The sequence below is a fragment of the Thermobia domestica genome, chromosome 3 (genome assembly GCF_964235325.1).
Source record: "Thermobia domestica chromosome 3, izTheDome1.hap1.1, whole genome shotgun sequence".
Lineage (NCBI taxonomy): Eukaryota > Metazoa > Arthropoda > Insecta > Zygentoma > Lepismatidae > Thermobia > Thermobia domestica.
Window position 1 is genome coordinate 16,205,665 of NC_137456.1, and position 22,806 is coordinate 16,228,470.

The 22,806-nt window shown below is 35.6% G+C and overlaps 1 protein-coding gene across 1 annotated transcript in view; it reads right to left on the minus strand.

Annotated features, from left to right (window-relative positions):
• Positions 1-962: 962 nt before the first annotated feature.
• LOC145681390 (glycine receptor subunit alpha-2-like) overlaps positions 963-22,806 on the minus strand; it is an 86,622-nt gene continuing 64,778 nt past the window's right edge. The window contains exons 5-6 of the mRNA XM_081753041.1: positions 4,094-4,385; positions 963-1,373 (exon numbers count right to left, since the gene is read on the minus strand). Of these exons, the coding sequence (XP_081609167.1) occupies positions 1,149-1,373; positions 4,094-4,385 (517 nt within the window). The 3' untranslated portion in view covers positions 963-1,148. The remainder of the gene's footprint in view (positions 1,374-4,093; positions 4,386-22,806) is intronic.

The window sequence follows — 22,806 nt, forward strand, 5'->3', positions numbered from 1 at the left end:
TATGCGAGAGATAGGTCATTGTATAACAATTTTCATATTTGACAATGCTTTTGAATAGGAAATCATGGTTTTTGAGTCTTAGAAATTAATATAGATGTGAAAAGGCTCTTTCAGCTATATTCAATTCTATAAAAAGAAGCATACAGTAATTAGCAATATCTTACTAATCGAATATGCTTAAATTTCGTCTCTGGTGATAATTATAATGCCGACAAATTGATGTGTTGATAACATCTTTGTTCTTATAAATTAGTAATTTAAGCGTCATATTATTTTTCACATTGCGATTAGAATAAGATTTATATAATTAAATCCATTTCTGAAGTGACGCAAAATTTGGAGGTCACTCACGATAGTTTGCTCATAGAATACGAAGTGCAAGTTCAACGTATATACATATTCTCCTTTCTGGTACATTTTTTTTTTAAGTTTTATTTATTTATTTATTTTGTCTTAATCATTATTTCACTTAAATTATTCCTCTTTTTGTTTGGGTTAAGACCAGTAATTGATTGTTTGCATTATTTATTGCTTCAAATAGTCGTTTTTAATAAATTGTACGGGAAGTTTTAAATCGGGAATGTCAGTGTTTCATACTGCATTAGCCATAGTGCATCATGACCTGGCAATAGTGCTATTGCCACTAGGTTATAAATATCATGCTTCTCACAGTTCCGCTTAGAGCTTGTCTATCCTTACTGATTTATCCATTAACCTAAGGCTAGTCTCAAAATAATTTCCAAAAATACTAAACTATGACGTTGTAAGAATTATAAATAACAGTAATAGTGATATTTCATTTGAAATTGGCAAGGACCACTGTATCAGAAATTAAAAAAAATATATTGACATAATAGCCTTTGTACTTATGTAGAACAGTTTAATAATTGAGCGTTTAGGTTTGTTTAACTTAATTATTAAAAAAAAAAAAAAAGAAAATATTAAACGAAGTCTTTAAAATAAATGTTCGTTATGATAGGATACACGTTAGCGTATTTAACGGAGTAAAATCACTATCTTAATTCCCTTGCTTTCATCCAGCTTACATCTTCTATTCCATATTTCTGCGCCGTTCAATCCGCTTTAGAATAACGCTTTCAAAATGGATTAATTTAGTTGAGCTCTTCAAAGGACGCTGGTGAACTGTTTCATGTATCAGTTCCCATTCTTCTGTTAGCTTCTGTTATGTACGATACCCAGTAAGCTAGATTGAAAATTACAAAACAAAACGGAAAGAGTCCTAACGATATTTTATCTAATGTTCCTTGTTGAGAACCACAAAACAAGAAGCACCTGTCTCGTAACTCTTTCGCTTTGTGCCTCGTACTGCTAGCAGAAGACTCCTCAGATGCTGAAGGTGCTGCATAAGACTCCTGTAAAAGAATAAATATGTATTTAAGTATCCTATTACATACCGTATTGATTGTACTGTTTATTGCGTTCAGCGTGCCAAATATAATACAAATGCAAATTGAATTGTGGTATAGAAATAGTCAGAACAATATGATTAGTACATATTATGTTTACATATAGTTAATTGATGACAATATATGAACTATTTGCTTAAGTGATATTATGTAAAACAGATACGGGGCTGCGGTGACTCAGTGGTAGAACGTTCACCTTTTGTGCGTGTAGTCTTTGGTTCGATCGCAGCTCGCGCAAACTGAACTTCATAGTGGACAAACACCGTGTGCGTGGGTTTTCTCGAAATTTTGCCGTTTCCTATGATTTTCTTCATTCTGCTATTATCTTCAGTTTCATTATCACCGTTTCCCTTAACCTCGGTGCATAATTGTAGAACGCCATACAAACAAACAAAGAAGAAAATAATATCTATAGTTATTCTAAAACTATGGTTCATGTTCTTTATTAAAAAAAACTAATTGACAGAATAAATGCAACAATTGAATAGAGCTTTTCTTAACTCATTGATAGAATAAAATGCAACAATTGAATAGAGCTTTTCTTAACTCATTGATAGAATAAAATGCAACAATTGAATAGAGCTTTTCTTAACTCATTGATAGAATAAAATGTAACAATTGAATAGGGCTTTTCTTAACTCATTGATAGAATAAATGCAACAATTGAATAGAGCATTTCTTAACTCATTGATAGAACAAAATGCAACAACTGAATAGTGCTTTTCTTAACTCATTGATAAAATAAAATGCAACAATTGAATAGAGCAGTTCTTAACTCATTGATAGAATAAAATGTAACAATTGAATAGAGCTTTTCTTAAGTCACTGATAGAATAAAATGCAACAATTGAATAGAACTTTTCTTAACTCATTGATAGAATAAATGCAACAATTGAATAGAGCATTTCTTAACTCATTGATAGAACAAAATGCAACAATTGAATAGAGCTTTTCTTAACTCACTGATAGAATAAAATGCAACTTTTGAATAGAGCTTTTCTTAACTCATTGATAGAATAAAATGTAACAATTGAATAGAGCTTTTCTTAACTCATTGATAGAATAAAATGTAACAATTGAATAGAGCTTATCTTAACTCATTGATAGAATAAAATGTAACAATTGAATAGAGCTTTTCTTAACTCATTGATAGAATAAAATGCAACAATTGAATAGAACTTTTCTTAACTCATTGATAGAATAAATGCAGCAATTGAATAGAGCATTTCTTAACTCATTGATAGAACAAAATGCAACAATTGAATAGAGCATTTCTGAACTCATTGATAGAACAAAATGCAACAATTGAATAGAGCTTTTCTTAACTCACTAATAGAATAAAATGCAACAATTGAATAGAGCTTTTCTTAACTCATTGATAGAATAAATGCAACAATTGAATAGAGCTTTTCTTAACTCATTGATAGAATAAAATTCAACAATTGAATAGGGCTTTTCTTAACTCATTGATAGAATAAAATGCAACAATTGAATAGAGCTTTTCTCAACTCATTGATAGAATAAAATGCAACAATTGAATAGAGCTTTTCTTACTGTTCCTTTAACGTCTTTATTCAGTTTAATATTTTGTGGTAAGTGATTGAACAGTTCTATGGATGTCAAGATTTTCATACATGTTTCCAGTGTACATGAAGGGACATTAGCTCTTGTATTACGATTAACCCTATGTACATTTGCATTATTTGTTTTTTTTCTTGGTTTTGTTTTATGTACAGTACAGAGTGCAGTATGTAAAACAATGGAAGAATTAGTACATTTAATTTTCTAAATAATTTGCACTGGGTTCTTTGATTATTTCGTGTGATGATGCTGATAATTTTCTATCTTTAGTACGGCTGATCCCCTTCAAATGAATTTTAAATTGTACATGCTTCTTCGAGCAACGCTAAAAGGTTCAGTAGAAAACATATTTGACAAGGGATGAAAGTTGCGCGATCCAATTTCGCTATATACCTTTTTTGTAACTCAAATTGGATCCTTTTCAGCGGCATTGTCAGTTTTAGGGAATAGCCAAAAGTCACGTGAAGTTTTAAAAAAGGAAACCAGAAGATGATAATCATAATGCCTTATAATAATCATATATATATATATATTCCAGTACACTGTTGTTATCGTTAAAGGAAAATGTGAATGAAATAATGTGTGTATTAAGTAGTTAGATGTTCCTATGTTTCCTATTTCCCAAGGATGTTACATATTTAAATATTAAAATCTTCGTAGCAATTAATATATAAATTTTATCATATAGGTCAAGTATCAGATTGACGGCGACATCCTCATCAAATACGCTGAAATATAGGGCCTTATTCAGAGTCGTTTTCAAGCTCGATTAGTGCCATATTAAAGAGTTCGACTAACATAAGTCTCCTGCAGTAGTCAAAGTTTTAGTATGATGCTAATCATACGTCGAAACGACTCTGCATAAGGCGGATAAGGACTATCTTCACAACATGGCTGGACTAAGAATTTTGTCGATGTAAAATTTAACCTAATGAAAGTGAATATTTTAGTTGAACGTCCTGGTTTTATGTCATGTAGAAGGGATATGAAAATTGATATGGATGATGATCGAGCATTGGGTAGAAATTCGCATAGAATATCCTGGAATTGAATACGAGATCAAGTCAACTTAAAACTGTACTTACCCTAACATATGTTCTTTGAGCAGTGTTCCTCTCTTTGAGGTCGGCGCCATCTTCGTTGGAAGGGAATACTTTTGGCTGGAACAGCCGTAAATTCTCCACTCGATGTGTGTGCACATGGTTTACATGGTTTGCTACATCTTCCGGTTTCTTCTCCTTCTTCTGCCAATGTTTTTCATAGCGGATACCAAATAACACAACAAAATACTCCAACAGAGCGAAGAATACGAACAGAATACATGAGATAAGCCATACTTCAATACACTTCAACTCCAAAGCGTTTGGGGAGTTGTTCCTGTGAAAACATACAATAAAATATCCCTTAAGTATTACTACTAACTTAATTATTGTACCAAAAGTATCTTAATTGGTACTATCGTCAATTAAGGTAAACGCACCGGATTTCGACAGGTTAAAGACGTTTTTCAAGATCAATTGCCTATTGTGGCCATAATATTGGTCGGTGTTGGCCCATTTTTTCCCCTTGAAATGTACAGTCTCCACTAATACTAAAAGCCACTTCAAGGCTCAAATGCTAATGTTAAATTTTTTTATGAAACTGGAACTCGCCAATGGAATCCGAATTCGACACACTTCTCCTGGTTTCGACAGTTGCGTTATCTGAATTCAACACCTTCAATTATATCCATGTAAAACATTAAGTTGGCATTATTAGTAGTAGTAATCTCTTCTCAGCTTTAAATATTGTTTTATTATTATGCAGAAATTATCAGACGGGCAAAAGAACACAACTGAAATTTTCTGAACTGAATAGTTACTTCGATGATCATCAATTCGACATGCTGGAACCTGATTTCGACATTCCATGTCGAACTGAGGTGACAACTATCGGAGAATTATGCAACAAATAGCTTTATGAAAGACTTTGAACATACTTGTACGTTTAGATATTCAGTTAAAATTATATTTGCACTACTGAGCATGAATTCGACAACCTTGTCGAAATCCGGTTCAAGTTACAAATAAAGGCTCGTGTTTTCGACAACCCCCTGTTCATGTTACATCACAACCTTTGTCCTCACAGAAGAAAACAAAACGCACTGATTGAAACTCCTTTACAACATTAGAGTACCACTATTTGCTTGAAGCAAACCTAACTTGAATAAAAGTCTTACGAAAATAACCTGCCGTCTTATGATTTTCTTAAGATTATGTGATTTTTGTCGAATAGTGTATCATACACACAACAATGTACTTCTTTTCTCCATACATATGACTCATCTACTGTAACCGTGCTTTTGACAGGAGAAAAGACACTCCCATAATGTTGCCACTTCTATTCACGATCGCAGGGATGACATCTTACGCTTATTTCATAACATTTAAGCACACGTATGTCGAATTCGGGTGCCTGTCGAATTCAGGCGCGTTTACCTTACTTGTTTTGCTGGGTTAGAATAAGAAAAAATAGTAATATGTTCTCGTTAGTCAGTCACTTTTCACTATTACTGAAGCACTGTGTGATTGGATTTAAACGGCATCAAAAGTGTCACTGTTCGTCTCAGAGACCCCGAAAATTATGGATTCGGCACTATCTGTCATTTTCGATCATTTTGATATATGTGCCTCGTTCCTCAAGTTGTGGGGCTGAATTGGGATTTAAACAGCATTGGAAGCATGACTGTCCATTTGAGTGACCCCGAAAACTATCGATTCGACATCAATGTCGATCATTTCCGATTCTTTTTAAATATCTCCCGCCTCATATTGATAAATTATACATTAGAGTCCCGTTTAACCTAATTTGATATGACCAATGGTGCTTCGGTTGAACGAAAATTCGGTTAAATCGGAGTAAGCTTTTCAGTTTTATTTCTATACAAATTAATGAATATTTGAATACAAATCTCAACTGGCAGTTGTCTGTTGGCTTTTACAGCACAGCACAGCGCGTGTGATTACGCGCTTTTTTTTTTTTTTTTTTTTTTTTGCCGTAACCGCTGCACGCGGTACGAGGATTCCCTCATTCTAAAAATAACTGCCCGTAGATTTCTAGTTTAATGGGATTTTATTTAGAAATTTTACTACAGTATAGCCTATGTATCTATTTCTTAAAAACATCAAGAAAATTTCGTAATTGTTTTTGTGCAAGCGCCAAAAGAATCTTTTACAAATATGTTAAAATTGCAAAAGAAAGTTAATTTGTTTAAAACGTAAGCACACGCGGTGACGGGGATTGCTAGAACTTTAGAAATTTATTCTCCTCGTAGCCTCTACTACTGTTTTACAAAAGCTGTCTTTATTCTTACTTGAAACTACGTATGCAAAAGTAGATTATACTAAATGAAAACATACGAAACATTGCAATGTAAACACATTTAGAAAACTAGTATATTTGTAGATTCATGCACATCACTACACACGGAATCCGCAACACCTTCACGATCTGACATAGGGAACGATGGTTGTGGTGGTTCAGCTATGTCTTCAACTTCATATTATATTGAGTTAAACAGTTCTAAAACCCGTCTCTGCTCTTCTTCATACTCCATTTTGATCACAGATATAAGTAACACGAATGTAGTATGATCATTAAAAAATAGACACGCATGCACACGCGGTGAATGCATTTCCCCGCAAGACTTTATCATTCCACAACGAAAGTTAACAGAAAACTGAGCGTGTCATTTACACACAGAAGGAAACAAAGTAGGAAGATAGAAGGTGCATCACCTACGAGAATAAAGCAATTGTAAAGCAATTACTTTTTAAATGTAAATTAGGGAAATCCGTGCTAGCTCGTGTGCGTAAGTGTTAAAATAGACCAATATGAAGCAATGGGTGAGTATAGCCAACTCAACGTAATAGTCAACTTAGTTTTTGATATAATTGTTACCCCAAGACAAATACTGTAGTCGTTGTTGGTGTTTAAATATAATTCGCGTACGAGTAAAGTTTTTTTTTAAGTGATTCCATTAACTCGTAAATTCGGTTAAACAGGACTGTAGGGTTTGAGTGAAATGAAATCTTTGGGTTTTACGTCCCACGGTTATGCCAGTTAGGCTAAAGGAGACGGTGATGATGAGTAATAAATGAAATGGTGGAATGAAAAAAGTGGGAGAAAACGGGAGAACCCCGAGGAAACCCACGCACACGGTGTTCATCCACCACAAAGTTCACTTGGCTGGGGCTGGGATCGAACCCGGGACCCCAAGCACCATACTGTAGTGTTTTATAATAGTGAATCTATAGGAGAAAGAAAAGAAAACGTGCGTTGGCGACATACACTAAGGTCTGCATCAGAAAAAAAAACTTTCTCATTCCAGGAGAAGATTTGGATTGGAAGCATGTACACCCTCCATTCCAAAAGAAACCGAACGTTAAAAAAAAAAAAAAAGCAATGTAATTTTGGAACAAATTATTTTTATTAATCAATGTATTCCCCTTCTGCATCGATACACATATTTGGACGCTCCAACAAGTTGTCAAACGACTTCTCCATGTCCTTTATTGGAATGGTCTTTAGGACGGCGGTCGTCGCCTTCTCAATGGCATCAATCGATGCGTGCCACTTTCCTTTCATCGCCAAATGCAGTTTCGGGAACAGATAGAAATCGCACGGAGCGAGAGCTGGTGAATAGGGCGGATGATGCAACCGAATAATGTTATTTTTGACCAAAAATTCAGTTACAAGTCGCGAACGATGTGATGGTGCATTATCGTCCAAAAGAGTCCAACTGCCGATTTCGCGATATTCGGGCCGAATACGACGAATTCTTGCCAGCAAACGCTTCATGACGCCCAAGTAAAACTCTCCAGTGACTGTCTGGCCGGGCTGAACAAATTCTTTGTGGATAATTCCTTTTGAATCGTAAAAACAAATCAGCATCACCTTAACTTTTGACTTCACCAAGCGACTTTTTTTTGGGTGTTCCTTCATCTGGCGCTCTCCATTCAGCACTTTGCCGCTTGTTTCGGGCTCATATTCAAAACACCACGTCTCGTCACCAGTTACAATCGATTTCAAGAAGTTTCGATCTTGCCGAGCACTTTTAACGATGTCTTTGCAATGCGCAATTCGATCAACTTTTTGGTCTTCGGTGAGTTTGTGTGGTACAAACCGCGAATTAACCTTCTTAAGGCCCAAAACTTCGGTCAAAATGCGGTATGCGGTTGTTTGAGGAATGCCTAATTCCATTTCAATAACTTTCACCGACGATTTTTTGTTATGTTTGATGAATTCACGCACTTTTTCGATGTTTTCTTCCGATAATCCGGTTCTGGGACGGCCTGATCTTTCGTCATCATCCAGCGTCTCTCTACCGATTTGAATCGCCTGAACCACTCGTAAACTTGCGTACGGGATAGACACTCATCACCATATGCAGTTTGTAGCATTTGGTGCGTTTCACTAAAAGTTTTACCCAGTTTAACACAAAACTCAATTGCAGCTCGTTGTTTGAAACTCATTTTCCGACCGATGTACACAACACACTGACAGTTGAAACGCAATAACTTTGTTGCCGTGCATCCAAATGTCATGACATTTATACCAGTTGTCAATTAGGGGCTACGCCATCTACCGGTAAAATATTACAACAGATGGCACTAGTGGTACTATTTGTTTTCAAAAGTTCGGTTTCTTTTGGAATGGAGGGTGTATACGATGGTGCAGATTAATGATAGAACGTACGTACAAGCCTCTGTTCTGCCGAAAGGCTCTTCCGGAAGGACTTCCGTACACGAGCCGCCGTCCTGCCGGCAGGACGCATCTCTTCAACGGAAAAAAGTGAGTTTGTCCTTGCGGAACGACGGAAACCTTCCAGCAGTACGCATTTTAAAAATATACAATAAACAATATAAGATTTGGTTTAGTGTTTCCCTGCTTTCACCGAAATTCACTTTACTCCACACATGATTGGTGTCTAGTGAGTCAAAAAAAAAAAAAAAAAAAAAAGGGAGCGTAAACGTACACACGATCACCTTTAGAAAACATGTCGCAATTATTGATCTATAACAGTCATACCAACATGACATTTTTTGCACTAAAACTTAGGAGTTCATGCTCTTTCTACCAGGAAAACTCTCTGTCCTGCTGGACGTATACAAAGTACTTTAATTTATAGATAAATATGGTAGGACTTTTAGGAGGTTACGTCCTGCCGGAAGGACGTTGTACGTTCTAAGGTTAAGATTACGGGATCACTTTTCTAAATTTAAAGGTAAAATCTATTAGTTCATAAAAGAAGTGTAATAAGGAACTTGCGAAACATATATACGTCATCTTTGTAAGTAGAAACAGTGTTTGAAGTGTGGTTCATTCTTATGTAATTGTAAAGCAAGGCTAAGGGGTGCGATTTAAGTTAAGGTTACTGGCAAAAAGCATGCATAAAACGAAACCAACTCATTCAATCTTAATGAAAGTTTCACCTTTGCTCGTCAGAGTCTCACGAGTGTTCGCAAAGTGCAAACGCGTAAAAGTGAACGGGAAGCAAATGACAGCCGAACAGGCCAAGGTTGTCCGCGAACGGCTTATCCAATTCTACGAGAACCACTGCTCTCGTGACTTTACGGCTGCTTTAAACCATTTTAAGTGTGAATATCCTTATAGTACAGCGTATAGAATATTGAACAATTATGTGGAGACTGGTGGAGCATCAAGAAAGAAGAAATCTGGTTGCCTAATTTCAAAATGTACACAAAAAGTAAAAATTGCGATTAGACGAGAACTCTTGAAGAACCGTAACTTCTCAAACCGTCTTTTAGGACGAAAGTATAGACTTTCTGAATTCAGTGTAAGGAAGATCAAGATAGAACACGAATTTAAGGTTGAAACATGTAAAAGTGCACAATTTTACACAGACAAATAGAAGAGGCGCACAAAGACCAACTGCCGCAAAGTCTCCGACAAGAAGTTCGTGAACAAGATTGTGATCATGGATGATGAAATTTACTGATACCAAAACTTATCGTTCCCACCTGTTTCTAAGTATGTACACATTGATAAACGTCAGGTTAATCCTAGTAAGTTCGTAAAACCTAAAGACAGGTACGCGGAAATGTTTTTGAACTGGCAAATGGCAAAGTTTTGCGTGTTGTTGTTTGAAGTGGGACAATCAATGGTCACCGCTATTTAGAGTACATTGAAAAGGTTTCGATTCCATGTGTACATAAAGAATTCACCGGACATAACATTGTGTTTTGGCCCGATAAGCCATCCTTGCATTATGTGAAAAAAGTGCGCGACGCGCGATTACTGACGCTGTTATAGAGTTTGGCCGCAAAAACGAGAACGCGCTCAAAGTTCTTCTGGCTAACAGTTCAAAGTTCTGTGGACCCATTGAACATTTTTTGGGCTCTAGTTAAACGCGAAATGGCTAAAAAGCATATTTCTATCAAGAATATGAAAGATATGCAAATAAAAGTGGTCGGAAATATCAAAAGAATTGCCAAAAAGTAGTGGACAACGCTTTTCCGGAAGTTCCGGTTCTAGCTTCGAGAAATCGGCCGCAAGGGTGTCTATAGCATGAAATAGTAAACTACTTCTTTTTTCAGATATTATTTGTTTATTATATTAAGATGTGTTATGATTTCTCAAGAAGTAAAAAAGTTGTTACAACAATTCAAAGTTCTCTTAACTTAAATCACACTCCTTATCATGTAGTGGGCACCATGCCAGTGACGAAGTTAGAAGAGGCAAAGGGGTAGGACCCCGGCGGTGCCACTCTGTGCTTCTAGACAGCCTCTAACATGTATTATAAGGTAGGTCAAGCAATGTAAACCTATTAGTTTTGATATACAAAGAAGTAAACCCTTCATAAGAAATAGTTGCCATCTAAAAAAAAAAAAAAAAATACTCTGCCTCATCAATTGCTTCTTCTCCCCGCTGATATTAAAGTTACACCTGCGTCGTTCCTGTATCTTGCACAGGTTGGTGCACGCAGTGGCTTAGCCAGGAGGGCGGATTCTGCTTATATGCAGTATGTTCCATATATAGTTATGATGCTATTTTTTTATAATTTTTAACAAAAAATAGTTATTGTACACTCGTGTTAAAAGAAACTTACTTCTCAGATGTTCTATATTAACCCTTCATAAGATTTCAGCAAAATACTTATATTCTGTGTTCTTAGTCGTTTTCAGATCTTTCTCTGTAGCATATACATCAAAATTTACCATCTATCGGTGAACCGAACTCAAAAGCTCCCAGCGTGAGAAGCCGTGTTACACACAGTCGCCATTTGCCGAGACGAGCCTGTTTCAGGGCGAGCTCGACTACCAAACACTGTATATCGATCTAAATCGTTACACGATAGACTACTTGTCCACCAACTTTAGTTTAGATTCGGTTGGTAGTTACCGAAAAATGAGGTACTGCATGCAAGCCGTGCACTGCCACCGAATATAGCAACCTATTGCTTAGATTAAGATGGACAAACCTTTTAGCAGAGGGTCAAATAAAACTTTAGACGGGTAAATCTAATTTATTTAAAACAATAGTACATTTTACAAAATTATTCTAATACTAAGCCTTATTAGTGTTGGAAGTTTCTCATAATCCAGTTCGAACTGGGATGCATTGATTCTCAGAAATAAACTCGTCTGTCAGTCTGTTTCTAATACAGCTCATTCCAAGCAACCTTATTCTTAGGGAGATCTTAAGTTGACAAAACCAGAGCACCACACAATATGACGTCACTAAATGTGATAGTAAGTTGAGCAGTGTTTGCAACTGATTTGGTGTCAACTTATTAATTTTATACTAGAGTAACAGACCGGTAAAGAAAATACGTTTAAAAATGATTATCTGTTAATGAAGTAATATACTTAAATAGATATTTGTATATTTATATGAAAACATAGCATTTCCACACGCGATATTTGATTATGTGTTCTGCGAAAGATTTGTTGTCACAAAAAATGTGGAAATCCAGAATATATAATTGACATAAACATTAATGATAGGCCTACATGATATTAATATGTGACAGGCCCTTATCCATGGGGTCTAGGGGGGCGGGCCCCTCTAAATTTTTACGGTACTGGTCCCCTAAAATTTTCACAGTACGCTTGCAAATGAACTATAACAGGGTGCAAAATTTCAAAGTCAGACGCACTCGCCAATCCAAAAATATTGGTCGCCAGTACAAATTGAGATGTCCCCCCTCCCCAAACGGCTTTTGGTTTGACAAAGAAAGACTTCACATTCCGTGTTCTCTCTCACTCGGTGACAATTATTTTCTTACGATACAGAAAATGCGCTGCCCTCTGAGTTCAGGCAGAAACCATTCCTACTGAACACTGGTCGCCAGCTCTAAATTTCCAGTCGCCAATTTCTAGTCGAAACTTTGTACGCTGAGCTATAATATGATGATTAACTATAATATGTTTGGATCGGGACTCCCTCACAAACTTCGACTGGGCTTCCCCTAGATTTTTGGGCTGGCTACCAGCCTAGTATGTGATAAGTGACAGGGCCGTAACTTGAGGAGGGAGAGGGCAAATGCTTCCCCAAGGAAGCTTTCCACCGTTTGAGGGGACCCATTTTAAGACAACATTTTCTTACTCCGTATACGATACGAACATGAAATTATAAATGAAGCATCGAATATGCCCACTATATTACATAAACAAAACAACACATAAAAGGTAAATAAAACAAAAATGAGTCGTTGGCCCATTTCAATAAAAAAAAGTTTCGGCTTAACTTTAGAGTTGCCCCTCCAGTCCAGAGTTGCCCTTGGACTTTGCAACATACAAAAAACAGTGTTTAAAGTATTAAAAATTGTTACATTTCACTTAACTTCAGTACACCGTGGGTTTCACAAAAATTTAAAAGGTTTTCTTCATTATTTTTGCGCATCCGTTACATCTATTCGCCATGTTCGCCATATTTTACAACTACCATGCTGCTGACATCTTCCGCGAATGCTTCCGCATCTGGCAAATAGTACTAACTTCCACATATCTTTTCTCGTATTAAACATAACTCTCCTGGCGAAGTTATATTCGCAAACATCAAATAAAAACTTCAAGTTATCATTTCTTACTTCATTTCTCCTGTAAATTTTCCTGATTTTTATTAAAAGCGGAGGGGTAACTCTAAACTTAACCCAAAGTTTCTATTAGGGGCCCTAGAAGTAATGTTTATTCGTATGGCTTTGATATTTGTCAATATTGCCCCCTTAATTAATTTGTCGTGTATGGAACGGGATCAAAGGTGTAACTAACGAACGGGACTATAAAGAGTAAGAGAAAGATGGAAAGGGAGCCCAAGGTTAGAAAAACAACTTTTTCTAGGAGCACCAAATACGCGTCTTAATGTTTACCCCCCTCCCAAGAAAACAATCTAAGTTACGGCGCTGGATAAATGGATGCAGCTGTAGAATACATAAACATAAAAACAGTAATTTATGATTAAAATAATGACTGCGTGTGAAAGAAGACTGTACTACTAATTTTTAAAAATTATATAACGTTTACTGTACGTAGAAAACGATGGCGCTGTCCTATTTTATGAGTTTGAATTTGCAAAATTTACGAAAGAAGTATGTAATATATTTCTAGGGTTCTGTAGGATAACGTGGGACCAAAACTACGTAAAAACACAATGTTTATAGGTGGAATGAGGTCATGTTGCGGAAAGATAATTGATATTGCTATGTGAGTAATTTGTGAACTGAGTAGACTGGAAATGCCGTATGCTGAATGGAAAATGTTGTAATTACTATTTGCTATTAATTATTTGGTCTAGGAATTAATTCGTGCGGTTTTTAATAAAAATTGAAGCTTTATTTCAAAAACAAAGTAAATGAATACGTTAACAAAAATATTGTCCATCGCTAGCCACTACTTTCTCCCATCTTTCAGGCAATTTACGGATTCCGTGTCGAAAGAATTCCTCATCTTTTGACGCAATCTAATCAAAGATCCATTTTTCGATATTTTCTGAAGAAGTGAACCGCTGTCCAATCAAATCGTTATTCATGCATGTAATATACCATTACAGTTGAAAGTAATGGCAATTTTTTTTTACACACCCTGTACCTAGTAATTTTTTTTTATTCAATTTCGGTTTAGCTACACAATTTATTTACTCTCTCTACTTCGAATTAAATATAATGAACCCAAAGGTTTCGTTAGTAACCATATTCCCACTGTATAATATATTTATTTACATTTTGATTAAGTGTAAATCCCATTTTCTGATATATAAGTTGAAAAGTTTCCAGGTTTACCATTCTGACGTCATACCGAAACATAGTTCTGTCATTGGATATAAATTTTCTTAATTTCAGACCAATGTAGAATTTAGTCAGGTACCTAATTTTTCCCTCACCCCCTCTCAGTAGTCCATAGTCACTTTCAGATCCGGTTATATCTGGATTTACCAAATTTCCATTCGCTTTGTAATTTCCGCGGCTAAAGTTTTCTTTCTGATTGGAGGAATTCTCCTACCTCTGGCTTTTTCGGCGCAATGTTATTAGAATAATAGAAGACACCTTACGAGACGCAGCTTATATTTTCGCCTACCTATCTGCGTTAAAAGAACTAGGATTTTAATAGAATTCAGGTAAAAATATGATTTAATTTCATAATTGAACACTGAAGGCTGTGTAGGAGCCCCCAAAACAGTGAAAAAAGCTACATTTTCCGTAAAGAAACAATAAGTTAGTGAAGCATCCAGTTCTGTTTTTCTAGGAAGCCATGTTTGCTGCCCAGCTATAATAGCAGAAGTGAAAGAGTGACTTTATTTTTTTTTGTTATTCCAAATTCAATTAGGGATTAGGGACATTACGACCTGATTAGTGCATGTTGGTCGTGTATACAGTAAATGTGATTTATCATTATTTATTTCGTAATTGCATGTATGTAGTAGGTTTGATAGTATTGTAAATAATCATAATGGCAGCTTAAGTTAGCTTAAAAGGGCTCCTATCCCCTTTTCTAAATTGAACCGGTTCTAGCGGGGGAATGGGTTAGTTATTGTTCGTTTTAGGGCCTTTTCCCCTTTCAGGGGAAGGGTCCCTCCATAAACCTCGTTAAGGTGCCCCCAGGGCATCAATTTTTGGCAATCATTATGTAAACAATTGGTCAGGTCAATTGGACCTAGTGTTACCTTTCTCATTTTTGACCCCCTTTAAATTAAATAGAGCCGACTGTATATATCGACGAGGGAGTAATGTATTTTAAATTTAATGTGTTAGGTTATTTTCGTCAACATGCATGTAACTAAATGGTGCATGTTTAGTTTAGTTAGTTGTCTTTATGTATAGTACTAACAGTGGTGTATGTAGTTACCGTCAAGTGGGGTGAATAGGAACGGTTTTTCAACTTCCAACCAAATTATTTTAAAACTGCTTGGTCAATAAAAATAAAGTTTTGGTCTCAAATGACAGTCTTTATGGGGGCAATAGAACTGTGACAAATATTAAATCCCCTTTCCTTTTATTACATGTTTTATTTTAAAAAATATTGGTTGTTCCTATTCACCTGCCAAGTGGGGTGAATAGGAACAAGCATTTATTTTTTGCTTACTTTCCTATTGTACTGCCCGAAATATCAATAGGAACAAAAATAATAGTTTTTAAAAATATTTATTGAAAAAGGAATGATTCAAAGACATTTATATCACCAACATAAACATAATGAGAACTTGACAATACCGTACTATAGTTATAGTTCAGATACCAGCATTGCAATTGACGGGAAATATCATCATTCCTCTACAGTAAGGCTTGGGCAAGGGGAGTTTCCCTTTTACCTGCCCAAAATGAAAATCGGATGCATCTGGAACGTCGGGAAAACCATACACGAATCCACTGTGTTCCCTAGTAGATCTGCCGCGCAAGAACGTTGCTGTAAGACTTCCATTTCTTTTGGAAAGAACTTTACCGATGAACAACTTTTCAACATTAGCCCTCATAGCTTTTGATGTTTCAGCTACAGGAAAAGACACTAACAGCCAGTCGTCCTCTGAAATGTCGTCATAGTTAACATCTGTTACTACCGGTACAAACGTTTCCTGCTTCCCCTTGTCCTCCTCTTCATAGTCACTTTCGATTGCTTCTTCTTCTAGCTCAATATCGTCTTCTGAAGAATCTAGGTCATCTGGGTCTTCCTCATGAAGGGCAACACTTTTTCCGGCTTCAACAGACAATTTCTTCTTTGGAACTCTTTGTGGAATGCAACTCCCATATCGCATTTCTTTGAACATTTCCAACAGTGATCCGTCCAACGCTGCAATATTTCCTGAAGCTTCAGGATCTGCATCGGGAAGCTGCTTGAGAATCTGATCTCTGTCTATAGGAAATATTCCACATTTGCGAAAACCAGACTTTATACTTGCAGTAGAATGTTCTTCAATGGCTGTCAGAAGCTCTGCAAAAAGCCTTGGGAATATATCTTTCCGAAGAGCTGATTCTCGGATACCAGGGCCTTTTTTCCACTTGGAAATGAGTTCCCGCCATTTCCTCTTGAGAGGGGCAAAAAATGCAACATCAAGGGGTTGAGTTAAGTGTGTTGAATTGGAGGGAAGAAATATAAATTTTATGTTATTTTCAGAGCAAAGGCGAATTGATTCCACTGACAGATGTGACGAGAGATTGTCTCCGATGAGTGCTTTAGGACCATTTAACTTTCTGAAGTATGGGAGGGCGACAGTTTGTATCCAATCGTCAAAAGTGCGACTGTCAAACCAACTCGATCTGGTACAGTTATATCTTACTTCCGGACGTCCTCCGAGCTTCCATGTGTTGTACATGTTTACCGCTTTGTAGACAACGTATGGAGGCAGCAAAACTCCGCTTGCTGATGCTGCAAACATAACGGACGTAGCTGACTTACTATGATTCATCACCCTCTCCGGATACTTACATCCACGTTTAACAACAACTTTTGATCTTCCAGGATCATCTGTAAGATTACTTTCATCATAGTTTACAATGTTTTCAGCAGGAATCCTGTTAAGCTCCTTCTCCAAATTGTCAAAATATGCATTTATGACTTCAGGAGACACTGAAGCCCTAGCTTTCTTGATGTTTTGGCTTAGCCGAACTGCCAATTTTGCCGAATGACGTAGAAGAAAACCACGAGCAAATTCCTTCCCTGGAAAATTATTTTTGAACTTTGGAACTGTTTTCCCACATTTGTCCAGATATCCTTTGATCATAAGCCTTATGTCATATACTTCTAGGGGATAACCCCACTCTGCACACTTTACAATTCTGTCAACAATCATTTCTTCTTCATTTTTTGTTAGCACTGTTTGACCTCCTTGAGACTTCACGTAAGAATGTTTTACATGTCTGTGTAAAACTGTTGTGGGTATGTCGTATTTGTCACTTACACTTCTGTACGTTAATCTGTTAACGATAATGTCCCTTTTAGCCTTTTCCAACAGATCCTTTGGATATTTGCGATATTTTTTGGCACAGGTATCTGGTTTATAAACTCGAGGCATTCTGTTCCTATTCACCTGCCACTCTCAAAAATCCTGTTGTTATTTACAGAAGTGTGTTAAAATCAAATTATCTGATTTCGAAACTAGTTTTGCACGTTAAACCTCGAAGTGCGCTCATAAACAAATGATTTGAAGTAGCATACAACAAATTGCTTAGAGCGCCACCTCTGGAGTGAACAAAGTTAAGCTAAGTTCACAATTGTCAACAACAATGCGGCTAAAAATAGTTGCGGAGAAAAAAATATCAAAGCAAGCCGTAAAACCTATTATTGCACGTACAGCAAGGTTAGGCTATGAAGAGTGTCTCAGACAATTAAAATAGAGTTTATGTTGCATAAATGAAACGTAAGACTGAACAAATTAAAACATGAAAGTTTTGTTCCTATTCACCACACAGTTCCTATTCACCCCACTTGACGGTAGTAGTTTTGTGTGAGTGTGTGAATTTTCGATTTGGACAGTGTATAAATATGCTTTAATTTAGTACCATTTTTCTAACATAAATAAACCAGAGTAAATATTAAATTTCTGATTAATGAGTACAAGTATACATTTCAGTACACGGTAAATTATGCCTCCACTACAGCGCTATAGCGTCAGTTTTCGGTAGTCAATTGTTTGTTGACAGTACGACATCGCATGACTTAGTGATTTAGATTGTTTGATTTTGGACAGTTATTCTCAAATTACTTTCATTGGACATGGTTTTCGGTTCGGATGAGTATGCCTTCGTATAAAATAGCATGAGATCTTACTGTACTGAAAATTTCAGCTTGCTAGGTCCAGTAGTTAATGAATAATCCGCTGAAATAAAGAACACCTATTTTCTTAATAGAAGTAAAGCCCATATGCTGTTACTGTTTGTTTGAAAATGTAATATTAAATTCTCTTTTCCCGTGGCTGTAGAAAATTCCATTGTTGCTTCAGTTTTATCAACAAATCAGAAATAGATTAATCGTTGACAATTTAACTTTCCGTAAATACATGTATGATTTTTTTTTAAACCTGCAAGGTAAATACAATTTGGGTGCTTCGAAATAAAGAGTACGTGGTTCGATGAATGTGATCGTGTGGTGGTTTGAGCGTGATAGATTGTGATAGTTATATATATATATATTTATTACTGCGTAACGTAAATATGTGTATGGCCTGCGTGTAAAATGTACGAAATAGGGTGTTTATAAAATATTACTTCGTGCGAAAATTAGTAGATAATGAATGAATGTAATGATATGTTAATAATATGATATATAATATGAATGAAATGATGACCCCTATATTTAAATGGATAGGCCTAGTGAATTTTATATAGTGAAAATATGAATATGTTTACGAAGAAAGAAAGAGAGAAAAAAAAATCTCTCGCGTTTTGACTTCCACACCAGTGCATTCATCCAACCGAGTTTGCTACTTGGATAGTAAATTATAGTTGGGAATTGTGTGTTACTTTGCATTTATGTACCTCCTAACAACAGCCCCAGATCTTAAGCCTTTCAATAGATAGAGTAGCATCATGTGGGAATTACTTCTAAAGGTTGACAGAAATGATAATTAAGAAAACCAACTGCTATATCCTGTGATCATCGAAAAGTACAGGTTTCGGTCATTTGTACCTTTAGCATTCATTGCCTCTCCGAGATTTTTTTTTTTGTTGCTTACCTTATTTATTTATTGTGCAGTGTTCATATAACTCAGTTCGGACTATCCGATTAAATTAACTGCTACTGAATTTAGCGTACCCGGACGTCGACCCCTAGTCCCCTTAAGTATTTTCATGTCTTTTCTTAGTTTAATTAGATGAGGGAAATTAATGACGTCCCAGACGGTGGCATGTCTGCGCTGGGTAGCCATCGGTGATGTTTGGGTTATTGAAATCACCGATCCAAAATTCAGTTTATTTATTTAATTTTTTTTTTAATTTTGGCAAATCACTAATTAGGGATACCTTAGCTATTACTCTAATTTCATCCCTATTCTGGAATCTTCTAGTTTCCAAGAGGTCGGATGATTTTTTTTTCTTGAAATTCTAAATTAGCGCCTTCTCTAACCTTCCGGACGATTTCCGGGAACCTGCTGGTTTGGGCCGGATACGGGGATCGGATTTCAATCTTACAACCAAACTCTTGTGGGATTGGGATCTGATGGACACAGAACTTGCATCCTTGGCAGCAGGGCGTTCCTTGAGTCTACGTATTTGAGTAGACCACCCTTTTGGCATGTTAAGAATATTTTGGCTATGGATTTGTTGAGATAGAAATTCGACTTTTGTCTTTGTAGCGTTAGTTATTTCTCACTTAAGTCTTTGGCGCCCCTATTCTTCGTCTTCCTTCTTCTCTATCTCTCTCTGTCTTCATTACTTCGAGATTTTTTTTTTTAATTTTTCAACCTTGCCCCCCCCCCCGATTTCTGAAACTCATAAAAATGTACAATATTCCATATCACTTATTTCGATCGTATGTACTAACTGAGACATCGAGGGATGCAATTCGTGGAGGTATTGCAGCACATCTCGGGACCATTTTCGCGATATTCAATCCACCACTGGAGAAATTGATGGGAAGGTACACTATGCTTTTAGATTCCTAGAGACCTTTGTTATTCATTGATCATACAACTTATATCAAATGGATTACTGATTTCTGGTTTTTATTTCTATTGATTGGTCATATAGTGTGTATGTATTAATAGTTTGGGCCCACTAGTTTCGAATAACATTGATTTTTTTTGTTGTATATACATCTATATATATGTACTTACATAGTTTTAAAAGTTACGTGCCTGCTCTATTTGTTGCATTTTCCACTTCTTATGTCAACTTATTAAATAACACCAACATTTTTTTTTTCATATACGCGGATCTTTAGTAAATTGAAAATGATTATTGATTATCGGGTTTATACATATAAAATATAATGTTGCAACCTTATGAAGGAAAAAGGTGAATTTTGATAGTCAGGGTTTTTGTTTTGTCTTTGAGCCAAATAAATATAAATATTTATAAAATATGAATACTTGTCGAATATGAATGGTTATGTAGAAGTTAAACGTCGACGAAATATTAAGATAGATATTAAAGTGAAATTTATTGTATTGATTAATATGAATACATATATGTATATATATGCGAGTATGTATGTAATGGGCTCGATATTTACCCTGGTCTTGTTAGGTTGCCATAGATTTTGACACCCGGTATTAACCAACTATTTGTGATATATAGTATTACCGCGTAAATTGTCATAAATTACTTTTTGTTGAGTTGTTATTAATTTCTGTAACTATTAAAGTGGAATATAATGTTAAATACTGCATGTGAATAAAACAAGTAGCGGGTCGTAAGATAAATAAGAATAACCCTAATCCTTACCCAAATTTACTTTGCGAGTGAAATTAGCAACCTACGAAACAGTGCGCCCCTCCAACGACTTTTTCCATCAGTAAAACATGGAACAAATCCTTCCCCTACGATCGGACACCAAACTATTCAGTATCTAGAATTTTTGACTACAAGATCTATACTAGGGAAAAATTTAGTGATCTTAAATTCAACGAACTGAAATCTGTTTAATAAGTTAATGCGAATACCGGAATATGGAAATATGTTCCCAATATCTGTGACTGGATTTGATAAGTTTTCCTTAATATTGACAAACTTTGAAATTTTAGATAAAGTGCGTCGAGTGACGAAATGAGAAATATAGATATACATATATGTGATATGAAGCAATTAGTTGTCTATAGTTAAGACAAAAACAATTGAATACTCTCACGGACACAAACCACAGTGCATAAAGAGAGTTGAAAAGAAAGAAAAAAAAAAGGAGCTATTATCGACGTGAGAACAAAGACTCATAAAACAGTCGATACGTCTCCTATTGAGACAAAGACTCAATAAAATATTAGTAAAGTTTTTTTTTAATGATTAACCAATTATTTTTTTTCTTTTCCTGCAATGATATGTATTCATTGCACTGAGTTTTAAATATATATTGACCCTTGAATTTTTTTCTTGTCTCGTCTTTGGTTTAATTCTTTTTCATGTAATCCAACTTTTAATATATATATATAAAAAGAGAAATGTGTTATTTGATCTTGTTGAAAGTAGCGAATTTCTGTGCATGTTTATGAAACATTCTTTTCATGTATTAAATTTTTTTTCTCTGTTATGTCAAACTACATCTTCTTCTATTGAAATGTAATAAATGTCTATAGCATTGTAGTTAGGTTAGTTTAATTCAACCAAATACAACCCGAAGTATACATTGTCCTGTATGAATGTGTGTGTGAGTGAAATGTAGGTTTAGTATTAAGTGCACCAATTATCTTGTCATACATATGTGACTTATTATAATTATTGGTAGTTATCAATTGAACTCATTGAATGTTAATACTAACTTAAGTTGGCTCTATGAAGGAGATAAAAAGGACTGAAGTAGCCTGAACGAATGATCATCATGAGAGAACTGTGAAAGTCAAAATCTTCGACACATATGTGATACTCTGATTTTTTTTTCTTTCTGTGGTCGTTTCTAACATGCCATCAACTTCGTCGTTCATTTTTCAAATATTGAATATTAGTCTAGAACTTCTGGAAATATTAAAAAAAAAAAAAAAAAAGGTAAAATTAAACTTTCTCATCTATCTCCGAGCTAGATTGGGATAATTTGGTAGTTGGGGTCAAATGGATCTAGGTCGGGGATGTATGAGTTAACATGTGTCTACCGTTGATCACGTTAATACCAGATATTCAACTAATAGCTATTGGAAATGATCACAATTAGATAATTATTCGCTTTCCTTTACCATATTCCTTAAAATATCTAGTAACAGTTTTCCCTTTATCACCTTCTTACTTTACATCTTTCCTCGTCTATCTTCTTTCTTTTCTTCATCTTCTTCTTCTATTTTTTTTTAATAAAACTGGAAGGGGGGTCGTGACTGGGAATTCTATATGTAATAAACACGGTCATGTATTTATTTATTTTACTTTATTTTCTTTAGAAGTCCGAAAAAAAAGTTTTCTCGTTTCGATCGAACCTAGTATGTTCGAAATTAAGAAATGGAAATTATATTTCAATGTAATTAGGCATAAGCTGATAGCTTCATGAACATCCCCACCAGGGGTGAAGGGTTCCCACTCACGACTTATTTCTGTGCATCACCTTTGTTGCAGATTTTTTTTTTCTCAATCAGTTGTAGATTGACGCGCAGCGACAGGATTCGTTGTTATGGCAACAGTGGTTGCTGTGGCAACGGCCCCATAAGCCAGTTTTAGAATGGCGACCGTGACAGG